Below are 21664 nucleotides of genomic sequence, written 5' to 3' on the forward strand. Positions count from 1 at the left end.
GCCATTCATATCCAGATGCTGATCGCGCTACTTCTCGCTCCGTCTCTTTTCCTCTCCTTCCCATCGCTTCCAGCACTTCACCTCTCTTCTCATTATCCCTTGTCACTCAATCTTGTTCGCACTCTTCGCAGAATAACAAAAGCCCGACCTTTCCCCCTTCCGACCTGACGGCGACGCTACTTCACAGCTGCTTGCCGACGATACCGTTTCTTCGCGCCTCGCCTCTGCCTGCAAAGAAAGGGCAGTCAGTAGGGCAAGCCAAAGCAGAGCTGAGCAGAGCAGAGGAGGGCAGAGAACGATAGTTTTCGCACTCTGCATTACTCATCGAGTCTCTTTCTTACACTCTTCTCTTTCCTTTCCCCCCACCTTCCTCTCTGTCTCTTCTTCTCTTCTTACAGACCTATCCAAGTTGTCTCTGCTGTCTCCGACAGTGGTTTCCCCTCTTCTCAGTCTGTTGCACACGGAGCCCCCGACAAGGACTCTGCGTCCACTCGAATCTCGCCCTTCGATCGCCCGCCACGGACAATCAAGGCAGGCCGCGCGCAAACGACTCGCAGCTTCACCACCCTAGGCTCCCTGTACCCGGCAAACCGCTGTCGCCAGGACCTTTGTGTGTCTCGTCTGCTTCGTTCCCTGTTACTTCCTCACTTCGCCGCACCTCTTTCATACCGTCTCTGTTCATCTTCCTCTCCTCGCAGACTCTATTTCTGCTTTCCACCCCTCCGCCAAGAACAATGTCTGATACGTCCCCAAACGGTTCCGGTCCCGGGCCTGGCCCCCACCGCCGAAGCTCAATCACTCAGGCGGCCCTGTCCAACCTCTTCCAGCGAGGCCCCTCGAATGCATCAAATGGATCGTCCTTTAACGGCGGCAATGGCAGTGCAGACTCGCAGAGGCGCCGCTTGTCAATCACCACCATCGGCCTCTCCGGCACTTCGCCCACGAATACCTCCTCCTTCATGCGGCGCGGCAGCATGTCCACGAACTCCAACTCGGATTCGCTTGAAGAGAATGCCATTGAAGATGAGGAGGCTATCGTTGGCCCTAGAACGGCCCCGACCACGCCCTTTGTCCGGCAGATGAGTTTCGGAGGCAACTCTACCATGCGAAACTTGCGCACAGGAAGCAGCCCCGGAAATGGTAAATCCCCAAAGTCCCCTCCCCCGTCATCACTCGGACGCAACCAGGGAGGTCAAGGGGACCAGTGGCTCCCGTTACTCTCCCAATCCCAGCCGCACCAGCGTCAGGTTTCTATATCAGCCGCCTGGCCCGGTGTTGGGCGCCGGTCCAGCCTTCATGTGCCCCCCTTATCTTCTCAGGCAAGCAACGTTCAGCATCCGAGAGCCTCTTCTGACAACCCCCCTTCTCGAGCAGACCAGTTTGGCTTCAATTGGTCCGAACAGCTTCGAACTCGCGCCGAAAGCTCCGTTACCGGGGCCCGCCCTTCCTTTTCCCTCCAGGGTGCCGGCTCCCACTCTCCCCCGAGGGCAGTGCCCACCCATGACCGTTCAAAGTCCATCTCCGACATGCCGCAGCCTCCCGCACAGGCAGCCTCTGTGAAGCCTCCCAAGCAGCATGAACGCCCAAAGCCCGATGCTTTCCAGGAAAGAATTCTCAAGGGCGACTTTTACATGGATTAAGCATGTCAGTCGCTGCACGTTCATGTGTTAGACCACGGTTACGTCACGACGGCAAAGGCTGCTTGACACAGCCCAAGCTTCGCCCATCTGAGTGGGCGATGTCTTTTTTCAGCCTGTTTGATGCGGTTCATCTCTTTTGTTTTACGATTTCAACTTCCCCTCATCGTCAGCCTCTAAATCTTCTACAGATTTGGGTGGCCTCAGCATCAAGGCTGAGTTGGGGATAGTCATGAGTGCATTGCGTTTCATCTTCTTTGTGATGGCATCTTGCGTCATTCAGCTTTTGGTTAGCGGTACCAACGGATCTACGAGGGTTCGATTCTTTGCTGGCGTTCGATCTCCATTTTCTTTGTACGATTCGAGGCAACTCACACAGGCACCTTTTCATGAAGCAGTGGCATACTTTATGCACTGCAATTGATACCGACGGGAACGGGGGCGTAACAGCCAAAATAAGGTTCAAGATCTCTTGTCATGAAGGGACACATCGTTCGATGTAAGGAGGGGGCCAAATGGGGGAATTCACAATTTTGTCGATATGTGTGAGGATTTGAGGAGAGCGCAGCCGGTGCGTGGTCTTTTTGACAATTCACTCACCAAATATGATGGCAGAGGAAGAGATACGCAAGGATGTTTTGGGGTCTGGTTCTCAACTCGTGTATGACTAGCAACATCTGTGGCGGTTGATGTCGGCGGACAGGGTCAGAAGAATGAATCACGACTGCGAGGCAAAGAAGGAAAGGGAAGACAATGTTGGCGTCGGCGTTGCTGGTTAGCGTTACGAAAACGACCAAATGTTGCAACTGGGGGGATATGTCTTGACAGTGAGATTTTCAAGAGGGAAGATTGCTTTTACCTTGTGTTTGAGTTTGTATCGAGGCAGCCGACGCTTTTATAAAATCGAGTGTACATCTCACGAGTTTGTCTCGCAGCATTTGAAGGTAGCTTTTCTTCATGAACATGTTTTCAATTCATTTCACACTGCTCCGCAGGCTCATATAGGTGATACATTATGCATGGAGGTACATGTTGCTTGTAGACGGAATACAAAGACGTAACGATGGGTATTTTAGACAATGAACTAGGAAAAAGGGTGGGTGTAAGCTCCCCCCTGAGTAAGGTATTAAACACTATATCCCAATTTCAGGGGTGAAGCTGTGAACGGAAGAATCCAGTCCAGTCCAGCTGATTTGTAACAAACGGCAACGGATCCCATGGCAGCCAAAATGAAGCGCAGGCAACATATATGAGCAAACAACAGGAAGTCATACACATGTATACGTGTCAAGATATACATGGTCGTTCAAGAAAATCTCCTCAAGAGATCATCGTCACCTGAACTTCTTGTGTCAATCTGCCTTCTGCAGTGCAAGATCAAAAGGGAAACAGATTCGGATCCGGGAGCCCCTGAAAGGCATCCGTGAACCAAGGCTCGTTCATGACAATCTTTGCCCCGCTCTCGTACATGTCGTGGAGATCGGCGGCCGCGAGGTTCAAGCCCTCAAAGTCAAAGTTGGTCGGCAGGACGCCGCTTCCCACGTCCAGGTCGGAGGGCACCATGGGCTGGGTTGCGGACATCCAGGGCGGGAAGGCGGGGGCCATGGCGGAGTCGAGGTCCGTGGACGAGGGAGAAGGGCCGGGAATTTGCTGGGTAGGCATGGAGGAGGAGGAGTTGGTATTGTTGTTGTTGTTGTTGGAGACAGAGGCGGCAGCGGGATCGTTGGTTGAGGAGACGGAGTCGTGGAAGAAGGGCTGGGGGTGGTGCTGGTGGGCGCCGTTGAGACTGGCGAATAGGCGGGATGCGGTGCCGCCGTCTCGGCCTGTTGTTGCGACTTCGGAGAGGAGCTGGAGAGGGGTGTTGACGTTTGGTTGGCGTGACTGCTGTTGCTGCTGTTGCTGCATGTGCTGAGATTGATGACTTTGCTGAGATTGCTGTTGTTGAAATTGTTGATGTAGTTGCGGCTGCTGCTGCTGTGGTGTTGTCCCCTGGGGTGCATACGACCTCTGCTGTTGTGACGACGACGACGAAGCACCTCCATCTTCAGGAGTCGCCGACCCGCCGCGTTCCCCCTTGCCCTGCTTGAAGAACCAGCTGCGTAGCATGGCCAGCACGACCAGAAACTTGGCGGCAGGGCGACACTTGTTGTCGGCGGCCGTGGCCCGGAACTTGTCGAGCAGGGCCTCCAGATAGTACTCGACGCGCATGTTGTCCTTGTGAATCACCTTGCCCATTTCCGACCCGGGGCTCGAGGCGGAAAAGTACATCTTGATGAGGATGACGACTCCGTACGCGACTCTCATGAAGTTGAAAACGGGCAGGCAGCGGATGCTCGTGACGTCCATGGACAGGAAGGTGTTAAAGATGCCATCAATGGCCGTCAGGCAGGCCGAGAGCGCGTTGATGTGGGCGGCGGACAGGGGTTCGGAGTTGACGATGCCGTCTTTGAGGGATTCGGTGTTGAAGGGTGGCCGCCAATTATCCCCCGTCGTGTCGGAGTGGAGGGCCATCTCATGCATGTAGAGGTTGACAACGTTGAAGGTGAGACGAAGGGTGTCTTTACAGCCAATTCTGTCAGTACACATCACGTCATTCGACCGGCGAAAAGAAAACTCACGCTGCATCAGATTCTTGGGAACCGACGCAATGTACTTGTCGAGGTCCCTTTCCAGGGCCCTCAGCGCGTACTGCGTCCGAGCATCGGTAATGTTGACCACCGTCGACGGGTCGTCGAGCGAGAACTGCGAGCCAACCTCCTCGGCCAGGCGATGCGTCCAGACCAGGTGGCAAAAGTACTTGTCCGTGGGCGCCGCGTCGGGCGACGACTCGAGAATCTCGAGGCTCTCCGTCATGAAGGGCGTCCAGCGGATCAGGTTTGGGCGGTGCAGCGACATGGACGTGTTGAGGGCCAGGAAGAAGCACGTCAGCCAGGTGCGGCGGCACTCGATGCTGCAGGGGTCGGGCGGCGGATTGCGACGGAAAGGCGGCGGGCCACGCCTCGGACCGCCCTTGCGGCCCAGGCCGATGTCGATGGCCATGACGGCGGCGATGTGGACCAGATGGTAGAACTTGAGCTCCTCAAAGTGCTCGGGCGGCCAGTACCAGATGACAGCGACGTGCATGGCCTGCACCAGCTCCAGGTTCTTCTCGCCCGTGACAATTACCTTCTCGGCGAAGAGCTGCATCAGCTCGCGCTGCAGCACGCGCTGGAGCGAATGGTTCTCGCCCGTGGCCGCCGCCATGATGGCCAGGAACAGCGTCGGCTTCGTCTTGCGCAGCTCCATGACGGTCGTGCTGGGAGGGAACACGACGGCCGGCAGATGCCGCACCATGTGCTCCTTGTACTTGTTGAACAGGCCCGTGGCGTGCTCCATGGTGACGAGCCCGCGATCGACAATGTCGCCCTCGGTGGGCCTGGAGAAGCCCGACCAGCTGGTCGACGGCGTCATGGCCTTGTGGTGGTCGTCGCCGCTCGGTGCGTCGCGATCGAGCGCCTTTCTCTTCTGGCCAGCCATGACGATGGGAGGTTGGAACGCCGACACGTCGTCCTGCGGTGTCCGCGTGGGCGGCGTCGGTGCCGACTGCATCATTGGCGACGCTGACATGCCTCCTCCTCCTGCCCATGGCCTTGCTGATGCCGCTGCTGTTCCTCCTCCTCCACCTCCTCCCGCCGATGCTGCAAACATCGGATATCCCCCAGCAGACGAAGACATGTCAGCCTGATGCCGCGCCTGAGGCTGAGGCTGATGGTGCTGCGGCTGAGGTTGATGGTGTTGAGGCTGATGAGGCTGCCCGACCAGCGGGTTGTTGTTCATCAGGCCTGGCACGACGACGCTGCCGCCGGCGCGCGCGTGCAGGCTGGCCGTCAGGGCGTCAATCTTCTTCTCCAGCTCCGATACGCGGCTGTCCGTCTTCTTCTGCCGCTTCCGCGTCGGCGCCGTGACGACGCAGCTGCGGCCGGCCTTGCGGCAGCGCTTGCACGGCTCGCCGTCGACGGCGTCGGGCTCGCACCGCACCTTGAGCCCGCGGCAGGCCTCGCACGCCCTCGACTTTTTTGCATCGCCAGCCGCGGCGGCAGCAGCAGCAGCAGCATCCGCGTCGCCCGCAGCAGCAGCTCCTCCTCCTGCAGGTCCTGCTCCTCCTGCTGCTGATGATAATGATGACGCTCCTGGTGCAACGCCAGCTTCTCCTCCGACTCCGGCTCCGGCTCCGGCTGCGGCGCCCGCGTGCTCCAGCTGGTGGTGATACTGCGGCGTGCTGCCCACCGTCGACGACGGCGTGTCGGCATTGTCTCGCCCGCGCAACGAAGCGCTCGAGACAAGCCCAGCCGGGCTCGGAGTCGAGTTGCTCACCCCGGTTGCCTCCCCATCGCCGGGCCGCAGCCGTGGATCGAGGTCCATGCAAAGGGAGGCAAAACACGGAGGAGGAGACCAGAAGAAGAAGACGAGAGAACAAGAGGAGAGATAGAAAAGCACACCCACTTGCCCTCTCTCTCTCTCTCTCTCTCTCCCTGCCGCCGATTCGGAACCAGAAAGGCGTTCGGTTCTGGTATAGGCTATTCAAGCAACCCAACAGCTTGTCTCTCTTTTTTTCCCTCTTTTGCTTGGGCGACGTAAAGGTAGGTATAGAGAATTGGGTTGGAAGCGGCGATTCTGGGCTCCGGTGTCCGACGCGTTTAACCCCCGACTTTCCGACTTTTTCGAGGCAAGGTAAGCTGGCTTATGTAAGCGAGGCTCTTTGGTGGGAAATTTGTCCTGTTCTGTTCAAGAGGCGAGGAAGAAGAAACAGAGCAAGATAAAAAAAAAGAGTGCCCGTTTGGTTTCTTCTTCTGCTACTACACTAGTTGCCAATTGGTGGGAATCAAAATGTCAAAGAGGCAGTTTCATGGGCAAGAAATGAGAGTGAACGAGAAGAAAAACACGCAGCAAAAGGTTGAAAACGGTCCAGCTACAAGGCAACAATCAACAAAGCTAGGCATACCACAACGATAGTAACTCTTCGGAAAATGAGCATCATAAACTACAGAAAGTCCATTGAGCAATTAATTGCAAAGGGACCAAAAAAAAAAAAAAGGAGGACATGCATGTCATAGCAACCGCGAAATACCCTCATCGCTTACAACCTGTAATGAGCGCAATCGAACATCCATCCTCCTTCTCCCCGTCTTCAGCCCTAGTTGAGCAGATCCGGCACTGCCGACGACCAAGTCAACACAATCAGGTGCTTGATATACCCAATACACCCAAGATGGGTAGCATGTCTTGCATGTCTATGAAAAGTAGGGGGGAGCAGAACCACTAAAAACTACCGGTTTTCGGGGGGGCACATGCATCTGCAGGGAAGAATAGTAGGGGAACAGGAAATCCTGGGGTAAGAGAAGTGAGCCGTAACCTAACCACGCGAGGGTGCTATTAATATCCCCTGCTTCCTCCGAAACAAGTTCTGGCAACTTGCCTACTCTGTCGTAGTATCACGGCGCTGCCAGACGATATATGCCTCACGCATTCTCTGCATGCTTCAATCTCCCCCATGATCGACATCACGAGCTTACCCAAATCCCCGAGGTTTATTACAGCAGAGACTGGGGGTGGAGTCAAGATGATGACCACCTACAGCAGCGCCCTTTTCACCAACAGAACAAGCAGAACATATAGTAAGACCTGGTAGGGCTAGAAGCCAGCCATTCGTTTATTATAGTAGGCACCCTAAATGCGTGCGGCCGATGTATGGTTTTCCATGCTGTATCAACTGGAAAATGAATAGCCTGAGCCTCGGCTCGGCCTAAGATCTCTTCATGAAAAGGCAAAATAGACACAACGAAACGAACAACATCGCCGACCCCCCGAGTAAAAGCTCAGCACAACTCCACGGCTGGTTCTTCACCAGTCAAACACAAAAACAGCCTCAAATGACGCGTTAGACCCTAACAGCTAACTGCCCAGACGATATGGGGACTGCAACTTATATACACACAAGGCCAATAAATCGTGGTGAGAATACTAGGAAGAAGACGATGCTCCTTCATGCCTGATCCAATCATGGTATTCTTGAGGGGCCAGAAAACACAAAGCGACATGATACTCGCAGAGAATAGAATAAAGTGAAGGCAGAGGTGAAGAGAAGTGAAGGAAGACGAAGGCAAATCCCGGTAAATGATGCCGCTCCGGAGGACAGGAGAAGAGAGTAGAACAAAGATTGAAACTTAGATAATCGACGTGGTATCATCGCTATGAGTGAACAGAGGGGGTATGTCCTGCATGCGAGGTAATGGTAATAATAGCAATAAGATTAAAACAGAGAAGGGGGAGAAGTCTTTGCAGCAAAGTATTACGATTAATAATGCGTCTCTTCGCGCAGGCGACTCTTGGAGCCCGAACCACCCATCATGATTGTACTCTCCCGGCGCCTATTCCTGCCTCCTTGATCATACGCAGCAAGGTTCGTGTTTCCCGTCTGGTCTTCCGCAGTGACGGGGAGAAGCGACCGTTCGTATGCTGGGCTGGCACGGTGCGGTGGCTGTGAGAAATGACCGTCCGAGCCACCGCTGGTATCTTGCAGCGGGTTGGAGACTGCCCTGGGGCTCTGATGCGTGAGGTAAGAGGGCTCATAGCTGTGGCGAGAAGCCGCGGGCGGAGTCGGTGACCCGCGAGCCGGGCCCAGGTTCATCAGCAGAGGAGGCGTCGGTGTCGATCTAGTCGGGTCCCGCATATCTGACCATGGTTGGTGCCGAGGAGAGGCGCTGCCGGACGACGTTGACGGACGGCCCGGCGGTGGATCAAAGCGCGGCGTAGACTCCGAGCGACCGTGGCTTCCCGTCTCCGACACGGGAGAGGGAAGCTCGTACTCTTCCGGGTCAACTCCAAAGATGGCCTCGTAGTTCTGCAGGAACGTCGCAAAGACGGGCGCAGGGATGTTGAGTGTCGGCGAAAAGACGATGCCCACGTTTCGCACCGTCATCTTGTTGACGTCGGAGTTGTTGATGATTCTAATCAAAAACGCAATCAGGTACTTGAGCAGCGTTGCATTGGCCTGCGGCAGCCGTTGACAAAGCTCGCCCAGAGCCACCATCTTTTCGCTCCTGTCCGTGATCTCCGTCGTTGTTGACATGAACTCCAGATGGAGATCTCTCGTCAGGATGCTGGTGGGAAGCTCTCGCAGATACAGCTTCAGGAGAGACGCCACTGCGTGGATGTCGTAATAATGCTCGTCCGTCACCAGGTTGATGTCGCCCTCGTTGTTGAATCGCTCTCGAAGCTGTTTGATGACGACATTCGAGCCACTAAGCCGGAAAATGCCCTCTTCAAGAATTGCGTTCTGAGCTTCCAGATACTGGATGCAGCGGTAGACAACCGACGGGAGGGGCACGTCCACGTCCGCCGGAGGGTTGTACCGCACGGCCTCTGCCAGGGGCGCACCGAACACCTGGCGCACCGGGCCGTGGTAGCCGTTCTGTGGCGGAGTCGCGCCAGAGCCGCTTTCGCTGCCTCCAAACATGGACTCTTGGCCGTCCGACGAGGTGCGCGACTTTGGCCCAAAGCCAAAGAAACTCCGCTTTCGCTGCTTCTTCTCATCGTGGGAAGGAGCCGGTGCGGGAGGCGGCGCCGCCAGGTTCATTTTGCTTCCCCACGACGAGGCGTCCGAAATCACCTGGGGATCCTTTGGCGCGGAAATGAGCTTCGAGTGCGAATCCGTGCTGGCATGGTGGTGCTGCTCGCCTTGGCTGCCGGCTGTCTTTGGCCGGTTCCCATGGCTGCCCTGGTGCGGCGCATCGCCGGCGTGAGTAGAGTCGTACCTCACTCCAATCAGCGTGTCAGAACCTGCCGTCTGATGCTGCTGCTGGCCTGCTTTGCCTCCCCATTTGGACTTGCCGGCGCTGTTGAGCTGGTCTCCAGATGTCTGGCGGTCGTGAACAGTTGGCCTGGAGACATGCTGGTCCTCCTCTGGTTCTCGGTAGTCGATCCACTGCAACAGGTTATCTACCCAGATATCTCTTTCTCGGTCATTCTCAGCGCACAAGACATGTTTGACGTGGTTGCTGGAGTCCTTCTTCTTAGGCTCAAGGATCAGGAACGCGTGGCGATATTGACTGTCCAACTCCTCGTCGTTGCCGTTGGACGTCGGGGTGTTGGCGTCGCTGTTGTGGGATTGCTTTCCGATCTGAGCATTCTGAAGCTTGATGGTGCCGAGATGCGCGCCGCCCGGAGTCTCATAGTACTTCAGGAGAGGTCCGTTGAGAACAAAGAAGCGTGATTTCCATCCGCCAAAGTTCTTCCCCTTCTTGGTGAGATAGCCATTGCGGGTGGGTCGGCCGTCTGATCGAATCGAAGAGTTGTCATCCTTTGACTTGTACGTCTGTCCAGTCTCGTCGGCGTTGGGAGGCAGGGTATGGTTCGAGAGGTATTTGCAAAGCTCCAAGGCCGTTGGGGTGTCAAGGGGAGTGTTGAGAAGCTCGTCCATGTATTGATCCAGGACGGCTCTGCGGGCATCGATCTTGGCAGGAGCATGGCCGGTAAACAGGGACCTGTCCGGAGTTCTGGCCGTGAACGCAGGGCACTGCTTCAGCCGTTGGTCCAGCTTTGCCAAAGATGCAGAGTCCTTCTCTACACGCCATAGCTCACCCCCGTCAGCCCGCGAAATGATGGCAAGCGTGAACACCGGATCCTCTTCAAGCTGAGTCAACGACAAGAGGCTTGCTCTGGATGGCTTCATGCGAGACGACGCGACCCTTATGGCGATGGATGGCAACGCGTTTGGCGGCAGTAAGAGATCGGGGTATTCGTCAGTCACCAGGCCTCTATAGATGGCCGTCCGTTCCACTGGGCTTGACGCGCCCTTTGAATAATCCCCGACTTCCATCGCCTTCTTCAGCGGGTTTCCATCGCCGAGTGAAGCAGTGGGCGGCACTACCAGAGGCGTACCGGGCGGCATGGGGATGGCTTGCCGTGGAGGCCGCGGTGATAATGGACCCCCTCTTGGAGACAACGGGGGATTTCCGAGTGTCATTTTGGGGTTCCCAAATGGCCTAGGGCTGGCGGGCAAGCCAGGACTGAGGACGGGAGCGGTCAGCTCCTTCGGCTTGGCTCCGCTCAGGACAGCATCCAACGACGCGGTTGGCATCCCAGGCTGCAAGCTGGCCGGCACAGATGCAGGGCTCAAGGGGGGTCTAGAGTTGGCAGGCTCTCCCTTTCCAGCATCAGGCTGTTTGGATACGCTCCGCGCCTCCGCCTCCTGGATGGCTATAACCTCACGCTCGCGATCGTCTTCCTCGCGCGTTCGTCGGCGGCCACGTTTTTCAGGAAGGATCTCGTCAACCTCGGAGATGTCGTCGTAATCAGAATCGGCGTCTTCGACAGCGATAGAAGAGTCCATATGGCGTTGAATCTCCTGCCTGAGCTGGAGGGGCGCAGGGGGTGCTTTCCGCGGGGGAGAGGGGAACTTGCTGATGCCCTCATCAGGCTGTGGCGTGGGCCCCATGATGGTCACTGTCGGGGGAGCGTCGGCGGCGGGAGGCTGCGGCGGTGGCTTCTGGGGCGGGTGGCTCGGCAGGCTGCGTGACGGGGGCAGCGACGTATCGAAGGGTATCTCTTTCAGCTGCTCATTGTTCTTTTCTCTCCGTGCCTTATCTTCAGCCTGCTCTTCTGCTTCATGGTCATAATGGTCTAAAGCATATTCCTGGGGCTCAGGCATCGTTTCCGACGGGTTCAGGAGCTCAGACACAGCTGAAGGAGGCGCATGTAATCGGTCTGCGGGAGGGGTGATTGGATAGGGAGCCAGAGCCATGTCAACCGGCGAGCCCAGGCTCTCGGTATCCAGCTTTGGGGTGTTGGGCGACGGCGCTGGGGGCTCCTTTGGCGACTCGACTTCCTGGCGCAGCAGGAGTGCATCGTTGTGCGCATCTGCGACTTTCTTGTCATCCTGGCTACCGGGTGGCTTCACTAACAAGGGATTCGCCATCAGTTCTTTTAGCTTTTTCCGGTACTTTTCCTTGTCTTTGAGGGCAGCCTCCAAGTCCTTATTCAGCCCCAGGATCATGGCCCTCTGTTTATCCACCAGGCGCCATAGCTGGCTGTTCTGCTGGGCCTGCGACTGCTTTTCTTTGAGCAAGTACTGGATCACAGCCTCGGGACTTCCGGCAGTTGCGATCAACTTCGCAATTTCTTCCGAGTTCGCTTGGGCTTGAGCGGCGTTGTTCGCCTGCGCGCTCGAGGAGGCGGCAGAAATGGCACTGTCGATGGATGAATTGCGAGGCAGGCCTGCAGCAGCACCGCCGGCCGCTGTGGATGTCGTCGCACTGGCCATTGCTGAGCTCGGAGCCTTGCTCGACGAGCCTTCAGTAGGCTTCGGATTCAGAGGTCTCTGGTCGTTTCGGGTATCATTCGGGGCGGCGTTGGGAGATGGTCTAGTTTGCAGCGCGTATTAGAACGTGTTCCTTGTCATCGACCCCGGACTACGCCCCTCTCTCCTCCATCTTTCACATCGACCACCCTTCCCCTCTGGGCCTCTCTTCCTACGTCTGAATAAACATGCAAGTTTCATTTGGCGGCGACATACCTGGGGCTCTCCTCGTCTGGGCTGGAGGGGCTGGACGAGTCGGAGTAGAAGGTGGTGTGTCCAGCAGAGGATGGGGTCGTGTTCCCACGAGGTCGCGTGTCAATGGGCGGCGGACGTCTCTGGCCTGTGGCAGCACCCGACCAAGGAGGACTGGGTGTGGTCAGCGAGGAAGCCGTGTAGCTCGGCGACGACAATGGACTCGGTATCGAAGGGCGTGAGGATCTGTGGTTGCGCCAGAGCAGGGCATCAGCATCAGCAAGACGCAAAGAAAGAAGAAAAAGCAAGTCAAGACGACAAAGCAGTACAAAGAAGAGCCGAGGCAGGCCAAGCAAAGCAAAACAAGAAACGATTGGTAGCCAGCAACTCTGGACTGGAGGGTCAATCCGTACTCCGTGACACTGGGAAATCGCAATTAAGAAAGGTATGGTAAGCGGCAAGATGAAACCGGGGGGCCCAAATATAGACGGGGCAACCCTTGCGCAACGTTCGAGCCGCGATTCACCGTGGTGGTAGGGGTCAGGGGCAAGGTGAGATGAAAAGCAGTGAGTGCAGCAATAGTGTGTAGTGCAATGCCCTTCCAGAAACCTGTGCCAACGGCCAAGTAACAGCGAGGCGAACGGGGCCACTTGTCAAGGGTCTGGGCGCTGGGTGCAGAGAGAGTGCGCGCGAGAGACAGACAGAGTGGGTTGTGTGTTCAGGCGTGAGGTATGGTATGCACAAGGAGCACGACGTATGTATGTCTGCAATGGTTTTGGCTTGGATGAAAGGGAAGGAAAGGCGGGCTAGCGAAGAAGCACAGACGACGGCTTCTGCCCTCTCAGACTAGTAGCGAGCCAGGGGGGTTGCGGTCGCTTCTCTGGTCCTTGGATTTCGCTGCTCACCTGGTTTTGGCTGGCGCCCTGCCCGAAAACGAGCTGGCCGGCGACGTCGACATGGGCGCGAGGTTCGCAGCAGCTGAGGCGACGCGATTGCTTGTTTGAGTATCAGGTTCGCGGGCGGGCACGGATGGCCGTTGGGCTTGACGGACAGACAACAGACGACGAGAAGGCAAGCTTGTTGATTCGTCGGCGCAGACGCCAGTGCCGGTGCCAGTGCCGGTGGCGATGCTGTCGTGATGCCAGTCAGGGCAAAACCCGGCGTGAAGAGTCGACGTAGGTGTCAGGAGCCAGTGCCCGACGGCAAACCGCCTGCTGCCGAGACTCTACCTGTACAAGTAGTCGTGCGAATAGCGGCGACGCTGCTAGTCGAAATCGAGCCCGTCTTGGGTCTGCGACAAGGTGTCGGGCGCCTGGTGCCGGAGCTCGTGCCCACGCCTGAGTGCAGATATTATGGCGTGCGTGGGGAGGCCAATTTCAGGTGGAGGACGGCTGTCTGAGCTCGTCTGCCGGTTCCCTGTTGGCAATGCCTGCTTCGCTTCACCCTTGATCCGCGCTGCATGCACGTCTAAGTACCGCGACGGGGCCTGTTCTCATGAAGCCAAGTGTGGAGGCGAGAGGGAAAGAAGAGGGAGCGCTGTGACCAGGTCCAGGCACCAGGGGGGGGGGCCGAGGGAGAGACAAGATGGAGACGGACTCGGGTCGTAGTGCTAATAAAAGGCAGCGGTGCTCCTTGAGCGATCAGTCGGCCGGCAAGATTGAAATTTTGTTTCGACTCTTCCCCTTTGTTATTCTCTTTCTCGTGGTTGTTTCTTTGTTCTTTCGTCGGGCGATTCGCTTCTTCTTCCTCTAGGCTTCGTCGTCGCCTTTGCTTCCCCTGCTTCGGCTAATAAGGCGAGGATTGGCTAGCCCGGACAGAGGGCGATGATCGCGTCGACGTGGATCGACTGTTGATGATGGACGGCCGTACCCTTGGGTGATCGGCCCTCGAGCCCAATACGAACGAGATGCAGGAAACAGAGAGAGATAAGAAGGGGGACTTGCTGGACCGGGGCGAAGGTCAGCCGAAGCCTGTGGGCACGGGTCACAGCAAAGGGAAAAGACTGGCCGAAATTCGGTACGCAGCAGAGGAGATGAAATTTAATGGATGCGCGGCAGATTCTCTCGTACCACCAAAGGCGGTGATGTCAAGCAGTACTAGGTAAGTTGACAGGAACAACAAACAACCTCACCTTGGGAGAGCGCTGCAGTGCCTGCTACTGCTTCGGATCAAATGATACCTGCCCACTAGGTATCGCTACCTTGATTGCAAGGTGCTCGTCGAGGCCGGGGGTACATTATGCAACGGTCCCTCTGAGATGAAACCCCAAAAAAGCTTTTCGCATCGCCACGTCGCTACTTTCACCAGTACCCGTCCGCCGCGCTTCTTCTCCCGTCATATCTCGTTTCTCAGAATTTCCACCTGTGTCAAGCAATCCGTCCAAGACATGCTCTCGAGTCTCCCGGCACTGGTGCTTCTTCGATCCCCACAACTTTGCCTCTGGAATGTTCTTGGATGTATGACATCCAGCGCTGACCGCAGCTCTCGACTCGCCTACGGTAGGGATGGAGCAGAAAACCGGCGTCCGCTCAGATCAAATCGAGGCCGTGCCGTTTGCTCGGGCCCTTCGGAACCATTGCCTGCTGGCCTGATTCTCCACTCCTCTTCAATTTCTTCGTCGTCAGTCTTCCAACGACATCACTGCCAACTGCCAGTTCCGTTGCCCTCCCATTGAACCAAGGACATGATGCCTTGCCCACGTGGGTTGCGTCCGCCCTGGGCTCGACATCATCGCGAACCTGCAATTGGCACTGCTCCCGAGAGGCTCGGCTTCTTCACAAGACGGAGAAACTACTCCGTCTCTGTGCATGTCCTCATTTAAAGCGCATGAGACTCGGCTAGGCGCCAGAGAAGCTGCTAGCCCCATGCTCTATTTGACAGCGTCACAAATGAACGAGGTCAGCCAAGCGCCAGGATGGAGCCTTGGAGGCGTCGTCCTCCTTGCATGATGCCAGGGGCCCCGCCAGATGGGCTAGCAATCTCCGGCTTTGCCCCCCAGCGCGCGCTCGTGCAGGCTTGGTGCTCCGTCCTCTGCTCTGTCGATGGCCTCTTCTGCACGGAATGGCGGCTGACGCGCTCCTCAGCGGCAATTCTCTTCAAGGTCCATCCCAGCAAGGCACCGCTTTGACCCCCCTGCAGCTGCGCGCCGCCCTTCGTAAATTAAAAGTAGGGGAACGGTGGGGAACCAACCCAGGCGCCAATTAGCCCTCGTGCTTGCAGCCATGGACGACTCGCCTTAGACCTCATTGAGCAGAGCTGGGCCAGGCCCTTTTTCACTCTTGAATCTTGTGATGCGTGTCACGCAGATGGTGTGGTTGCAGTTGTACCATCGACTAAGGCACCGAAGGATCAGGGTAGACACGATCCGTAATGAAATGGATTGCTGGGAACTGTGATGGAGCATCTTACCCAAGGCAACGATGAACGGACTGAGGCGTCTGGGAGAACGGAATTCCTAGCAGGTCTGAAGTTCGCCTTGGCGTAGTTGTGATGTTAGATCTTCAGCCCAGGGTAGCCCACCAATTCCATATACTCCGTACGAGGCTCGCGACAGCCTAACGATCCAAGTAGCTCTATTGAGGAGGTGGTCTTCCAGCATCTTGCCTAGTACTAGGTAGGTAGTCTTGAATTGCTGCTACTTTCAAGTTGAACTAAATATTGCTGTTGGTGTACGCTATATTCATCTGATCTCGATGATATACTTCTATTTCTAGGCGGTAGATGGACTATATATAGAGATAGACTGGTCTTTCTTTCACCCTCTACCAGTAGATACTGGTATCAATAACCTTGGATATTACATACTCTACGGAGTTCGAAAGCGATGGAGGAGACAGTCTACCAACTTAATACATATCCGAAGAATTTCACGACATCGAGCCTTCGAGTATTAATATCCTCTCTCCCTCCGAGGTCTCCAGTGCAAGCATTGCCTCACGTGTGTTACTGAACTGTTGTTCCTTGCCTCCAGGCAGCTTGTAGGAAAACATTGGTCGCACACAGTTTTGAGCAGCAGCAGCAAGTACCGCCTACCTCTTGCGCATGCGTCTGTTACAACTGAAGTGCCACCTTCAATTCGAGGGATCTTGACCCCATCCTTCCTTCCTTTTTTTTTTTAAAGGTGGAGATGCATCTGAGGAAAAGATACTTTGCGCTTCGTGCCGCTAGACGAATCCCTGCAAGGCAGCTGCATCCTGGTCATGTGTTGCCCATCAAGTGCACGATCGCTGTCAGCCTCGCTTGAGCCTGAGGCTGAATCTATTCTACCACTTCTCTTGATCAAGGCCGAGAGAAGAGACGGTCAAAGACAGAGGAGTGACGCGGCAAGAACAACTTGACGGTACACACCGTACTTTGAACGATCGGAGAGCCCAAGCTGACCTGAACATACAAGGTTCCGTGTACTTGCCTGGTGTCTTGGTGCCTGTACCTTGCGTGACATCAAGCGCGCAATCTAGCCAAACTCTCGTCTCCATGTTCCTGAGTTTAGCAGATTCGACTGTCTGATTCAGGCCAGAGCCTCGGCTTTGCTGGCAGATAGTTTGCAGACAAACTATTCGGAAGCATGGCGCACGACGCCAGAGGGCGCCGCGAACGCCCGCGCCGCTCCACTGGGGGCTCTGAAGCTTACCTGGTGGGTGCGCCCCTTTCCATGGTTGTATGGCTTGAGTGAGATGAATGGCAACAGCTCACGAGACAAATGACTGTAGCCACGCCAACGACGACGGGCCGCGGACAGTGAGGCAGTGCGTGAAGGCCGCGATGACCTCGATTTCGAAGATTCGTGGGGGCCAGAGCCGCACCCCGAGGGGGAATACCTCAGCCGTCGTGACTATGCAGAAGAAATAGAGGCGGCCACAAGACGAATTGGGATTCGCAGACAAGCAGATGCAAGATCCTTTCCCACAGCCCATTACCGGCGACAGCGAAGCTCAGGCAGAGAACATTTGGGTGTTGAGCTCAACCGGGAGAGAAGCGAGAGAGTATTCATCACAGAATCTCCTACTGCTCTTCGTCATGCGGACGCTTCAAATAGCGAGGACGATGAGCGTGTTGGAAGACACAGAGTATTCGAAGACGGATTGCCTGGTGAAACGAATGATCAGGCCCCTGGTGCTGCCAGCGATGGAATATACTATGGGAGAACCAATGTCGAAGAGCATGACTATATCAGGCGTCGGCCTGTGAGTCCCATCTTCGAGGATATCGACACGTTTGACGAATTCCAGTTTACACTTCCAGTAGAGGAGCCGTCAAAGGATGCAGACTCGGACTTGGAAACTCCGACAACTGAGAGCGAATCCACGCAAAAAGTCGAGGGTTCGCTGTCCAATCTTCTGACTGCACCGGGGATCTACACTTCCACCTACTCCGGAACTGCGGAGCTCGGGGCTCAACACGAAGCTGATTTGGCAGTCCTTCATGATCTTCGGGGCCAAACGCAGCCTCTGTTCCGATGGCTGTAAGTCTTATTCAAGCCATGGGCCATCACTCTCGTTCTTGGCTGCTAACCTTGATACAGCCATATTCGCCAAGAGATAATGAACTTTGATGCGTTCTGGGTATAAAAGCCGGCAAACTCTCCGCCAGCGTCTCCAGGCTGACGTTCCTTACAGGTCCAAGTATCTCGCCATATCCGCTTTCGAGATGCCGAAAGGAGTGCTGTTGCCAACCTCCAAGCCGAGGTCAAGCGGCAATGCGCCAAGACTCGATACTCTCCCCAGGGCGCAAAGGTAGGCTACATGGAGCCGCGATGCATACAGATCCCGATTCATTCGTCGGACAAGAAAGCATCAGACGACTCTCATGTGGCCAATTGGATCTGCATCCCATACTTCCGCCTGCAACAATATGCCGAATCTCCTTCGGCTTCGAATACGGCGCTGTTCCCGGCACAGACTTTGCTTCAATCCCAATACTCTCGCAGTAGTCAGCAGAGAGATATGGATCAAGCGGTGTGCCAGCTTGGGCAAGTTCCGCGAGGTTACTGTTTCCATATCTCACAACTGTGGTGCCTGATCCTTGGCAATAGTAGGTATCCCGCACCAATGCCACTCCACCTCGCGCTTTTGCTAACACAGCGCCGGCGTCCTCGTCACTTGTGGTACAATGTCGCAATCAGACCTGCAAGGAACAACCGTGAAAGTGAACTCGGTGCCGTGTCAAACGGGCGGAATGAATAGAATTCTTGTCTCATATGGGGGAGCGTTGATGTGGTCTCTGCCAACGAATGAATGCCAGACGTGGTTTGTAAGTCAACTCAGGCTTCTAGAAACAGCTGAAATGGCTAACCTGGCCAGGCCTTTATTGCCCATTTCCATGCCTTTTGGCCGCGAAAGATTGAGTTTTGGCGTAAAGATCGCCTGATTACTGCCGAACATTGGGACAAGGTTCTTAAACTGACTAAAGGGCTAAAGGGCGATGTGAAGTTGAAGATGAAGCTGGCGTATGGCGCCCCGAGAGGCGGCTGGTTACTTGAAAACGGCTAATGAGATGACCAGGGATACACCGGACATGCCTCGAGTCTTGCTGAAATCAGAAATTGTGGGTTTCAAGGCATCTGAAAAGTGTCCTGAACGGTCGGCAGCTCCATCAGAATATCTGCACGTTTTCACGCTCCTATCGAAGAGTGCAGAATCGACGGGGGATGCTGTACTCCAGGAGCTTCAAGAACAACTGTCGGCGGCCGAAAAGTTCCTGACAGAGAAGACGTCGTACTCGGCACAAAGAGGATACAAACGATGTGAACTCATGACAAGAGATGGTGTGCACGAGCATCTCGAAAGACTCGCAGCTCGCGTCGACGAGAAGAAAAGTGATACAGCCCGCCGCTCGTATGATGATTGCCTCGCTGTCTTCAACATGGCCGACATGCTGTTTCAAACGTTCTTCCCTCTCACGTTCCACGGAAGTACAACAGGAAAGTATTGGGGCGCCCTGAGCAAGCTGATGAAGGTGAGGCTTTCTATAACGGTTCTCATTGTATGAAAGTAACAATGCCTGACTTGCACAGATACCCGAGCTCGACGGCGACAATGCTGTCAATGAAAGCCCGTCTTCCATATCGGAAGTCAAAAACGCTCTGTGGCAGTTGACTCAGGACATACCGTCGTTCCAGGACATCATGTCATTCTCGGAGAAAGAAGATCGGGCTGCCATGACATTGCCCCACGAGCTTGTGACTGCATGGCTACATATCGTGTTCGGCCTCATTTACAGCACCTATGCGCCCGACTGGTACAGCCATATCATGAAGGCCAGACAACTGATGAGAGACGGGATGCAGAAGATGATCCAGGGCATTTCCAGCCAGAATCTGCTGGAAAAGGCTGTCATGCTGCCGACTGAGATCATGTCGCTCATCACCCTCAATCTCTTACAGGACGACGCAGGGAAGTACGACGACATTTGCGACACGTATTCGCTCTACCTCAATCTCCTTGTATGTGTCTTTGCGTACCTGAGTAGGGTTGTCTTTTGAGCATGACGACAAGCTGACCATTCGTAGGACACGGATATCACGACGAAGCCATCCAATCGGACGTACCAGCATCGAATCGACCTCGTCAAGCAAGAAATGACCGCCATTAGACGAACCCTAGCGAAGCAACGAAGTATAATCGCGATGCTGAGGAATAAAACGAGTTACGTAGAGGGAAACTTTGTGGTGAGGTATGGTGAGGAAATGCCACCGCGCATGAGAACAGACTACGATGACGACGTGAGAATTGCCCCTGGGTATCGGCGTCGAGCTGCTGATGACAGGGCGTTTGGACACGGCGATTACGACCGGCACGGGGTTGGTGTCCAGTTCCTGAACGACCTGGAGGCGGCTTCCAAGCTCTCGCCGACAGACGGGGGAGGGTTTCGAGGCCTCTTTCTGGCTGACTGCGCAAAGTCGATTGAACAAAGAGAATACGAGTTCCGGCGAAACACAGAGTACGCCGAGGATCTCGAGCGGGAGATATCGTACAAGATGGAGTGGACCAAGGATAAGCAGGAGAACGCCATCTACGCGTTCACCCTGGTGACCATCATCTTTCTGCCGCTGAGCGCCATATCAAGCATCTTTGGCATGAACACCAACGACATCCGCAACATGGACTTTGACCAGTGGCTCTACTGGGCCGTGGCTCTGCCCGTCACCATCCTCATCATCATTGCGGGCCTGTGGTGGATGGACGAGCTCGGCAACGCAACGGAATGGCTCATTGGCAGACGCGGTCGTTCGCCGGAGTATGGGGGCTCGCTGCCTTCCGGAGCCGACGTGTCTAGGCCAATTGCGCCCATCACGGACTATGACTCGACGGGCCGTCCCAGCGAGGAGATGGCTGGTGCGTATCGTCGAGCTTACCTGCGCCCGACTATGCGGAGTTATAGCGGCCATGTGGAGCTTGCCTTGCCTGCTGTGCCGCGGCCGCGAAGGCGGAGGAGCTCTTACTACAAATACTGAGCTGGCCTGGATCGTCAACTCAGCATGTTGGCCAGCCACTACTTGAATATCACCCTCACAATTTACGTTCACCGAGACGCCATGAAAAGGAAAATAAGGTGCAAGGAACAAATAATTACATCAAGTTGCTCATATCGTAATCGTTATAGATGTCGAGTATATAACCCAATCGGCGGAAAAGAACATGTGTCGTTACAGCGTCATTATCGGTCTTACACCGAGACTCATCATAGAAAAACCGTCCATCGCACAGGCATATTTAACGCATTCGCCATGATACCCTCCCAACAACCTCTGCCGCAAAAGCAAAGAGGAAGAACAAGACGAGAAGAAGCCTATAATGGCAACGGTCCAGTAGCACTACTAGAACCGATACTCGCGATCCTTGATACGGATAAATTCCCTATCCTCCCGCTCCCGCTCCCTCTCCTCAATGTACCGCGGCGGCGACGGCGACTCACGCCTACGCCTGGGGCTGCGCGGGGCGTCGACGTAGCGATACGTCTTGTACTGCGGCTCCACGGGAACGGGCACGGGATACGGAATGTAGCGCTCCCTCTCGACGTAGACTTCCCGGTCGCGCGATTCCTCGACGTCGCGGTCACGAGAGCGGTCACGATCGCGGTCGCGGTCGCGGTCGTAGTCGTGATGGTAGCGGTCGAGGTCGTACTCGTCGCCGTCGTCGTCAATCTCGCGGCGGCGGTGGTGGCTCCGACTGCGACTGTGGTGGCTTCGAGCGCGGGAGTGGCTGCGGGAGTGGCTTGAGATGGAGGATGCGGAGGAGGGGCTCTCGGAGCGGTGGCGGCGCTCCGACGACTTTTTGGATTTGGACTTTGACTTCTTCTTCTTGTGTTTGGATTTGGATTTGGACTTTGACTTTTCGTCTTCGCTGACGGCGATGACTTCTATGATTTCCGGCTCGTGGTGGCGGGGGAAGGGGTGGTGCATGTGCGGATGAGGCTGGTGGTGGTGGATAGGCGGAGGTGGATAATGATGATGCTGCGGCTCGTGGGGGAAGATGGGCGCAGGAGGAGGAGGAGGAGGCGG

The 21664-nt window shown here is 55.7% G+C and overlaps 4 protein-coding genes across 4 annotated transcripts; 2 read left to right on the plus strand and 2 right to left on the minus strand.

Annotated features, from left to right (window-relative positions):
• Positions 1-734: 734 nt before the first annotated feature.
• On the plus strand, positions 735-1640 carry CCMA1212_010654 (uncharacterized protein; the record flags this gene model as incomplete). The annotated part of the gene is made up of 1 exon (XM_073707690.1): positions 735-1640. One exon carries the CDS (start codon positions 735-737, stop codon positions 1638-1640), a length of 906 nt encoding a protein of 301 aa, XP_073553809.1.
• A 1374-nt stretch (positions 1641-3014) lies between these two features.
• On the minus strand, positions 3015-13123 carry CCMA1212_010655 (putative Rho-type GTPase-activating protein 2; the record flags this gene model as incomplete). Its single annotated transcript, XM_073707691.1, has 4 exons — positions 3015-5929; positions 8016-12037; positions 12190-12411; positions 13116-13123. The coding sequence occupies 4 exons, from the start codon at positions 13121-13123 to the stop codon at positions 3015-3017; spliced, it is 7167 nt and encodes a 2388-aa protein (XP_073553810.1).
• Positions 13124-16658: 3535 nt separating this feature from the next.
• On the plus strand, positions 16659-20617 carry CCMA1212_010656 (uncharacterized protein; the record flags this gene model as incomplete). The annotated part of the gene is made up of 9 exons (XM_073707692.1): positions 16659-16802; positions 16875-17626; positions 17687-17726; positions 17781-18199; positions 18246-18414; positions 18465-18610; positions 18666-19119; positions 19178-19606; positions 19673-20617. Coding segments are annotated over 9 exons (3498 nt in total), but the record flags the coding sequence as incomplete, so codon positions are not given.
• Positions 20618-20980: 363 nt separating this feature from the next.
• On the minus strand, positions 20981-21565 carry CCMA1212_010657 (uncharacterized protein; the record flags this gene model as incomplete). The annotated part of the gene is made up of 1 exon (XM_073707693.1): positions 20981-21565. The coding sequence occupies one exon, from the start codon at positions 21563-21565 to the stop codon at positions 20981-20983; it is 585 nt and encodes a 194-aa protein (XP_073553812.1).
• Positions 21566-21664: the final 99 nt, after the last annotated feature.

This window comes from Trichoderma ghanense (assembly GCF_004382785.1).
Source record: "Trichoderma ghanense strain CCMA-1212 chromosome Unknown scaffold_28, whole genome shotgun sequence".
Taxonomy (NCBI): domain Eukaryota; kingdom Fungi; phylum Ascomycota; class Sordariomycetes; order Hypocreales; family Hypocreaceae; genus Trichoderma; species Trichoderma ghanense.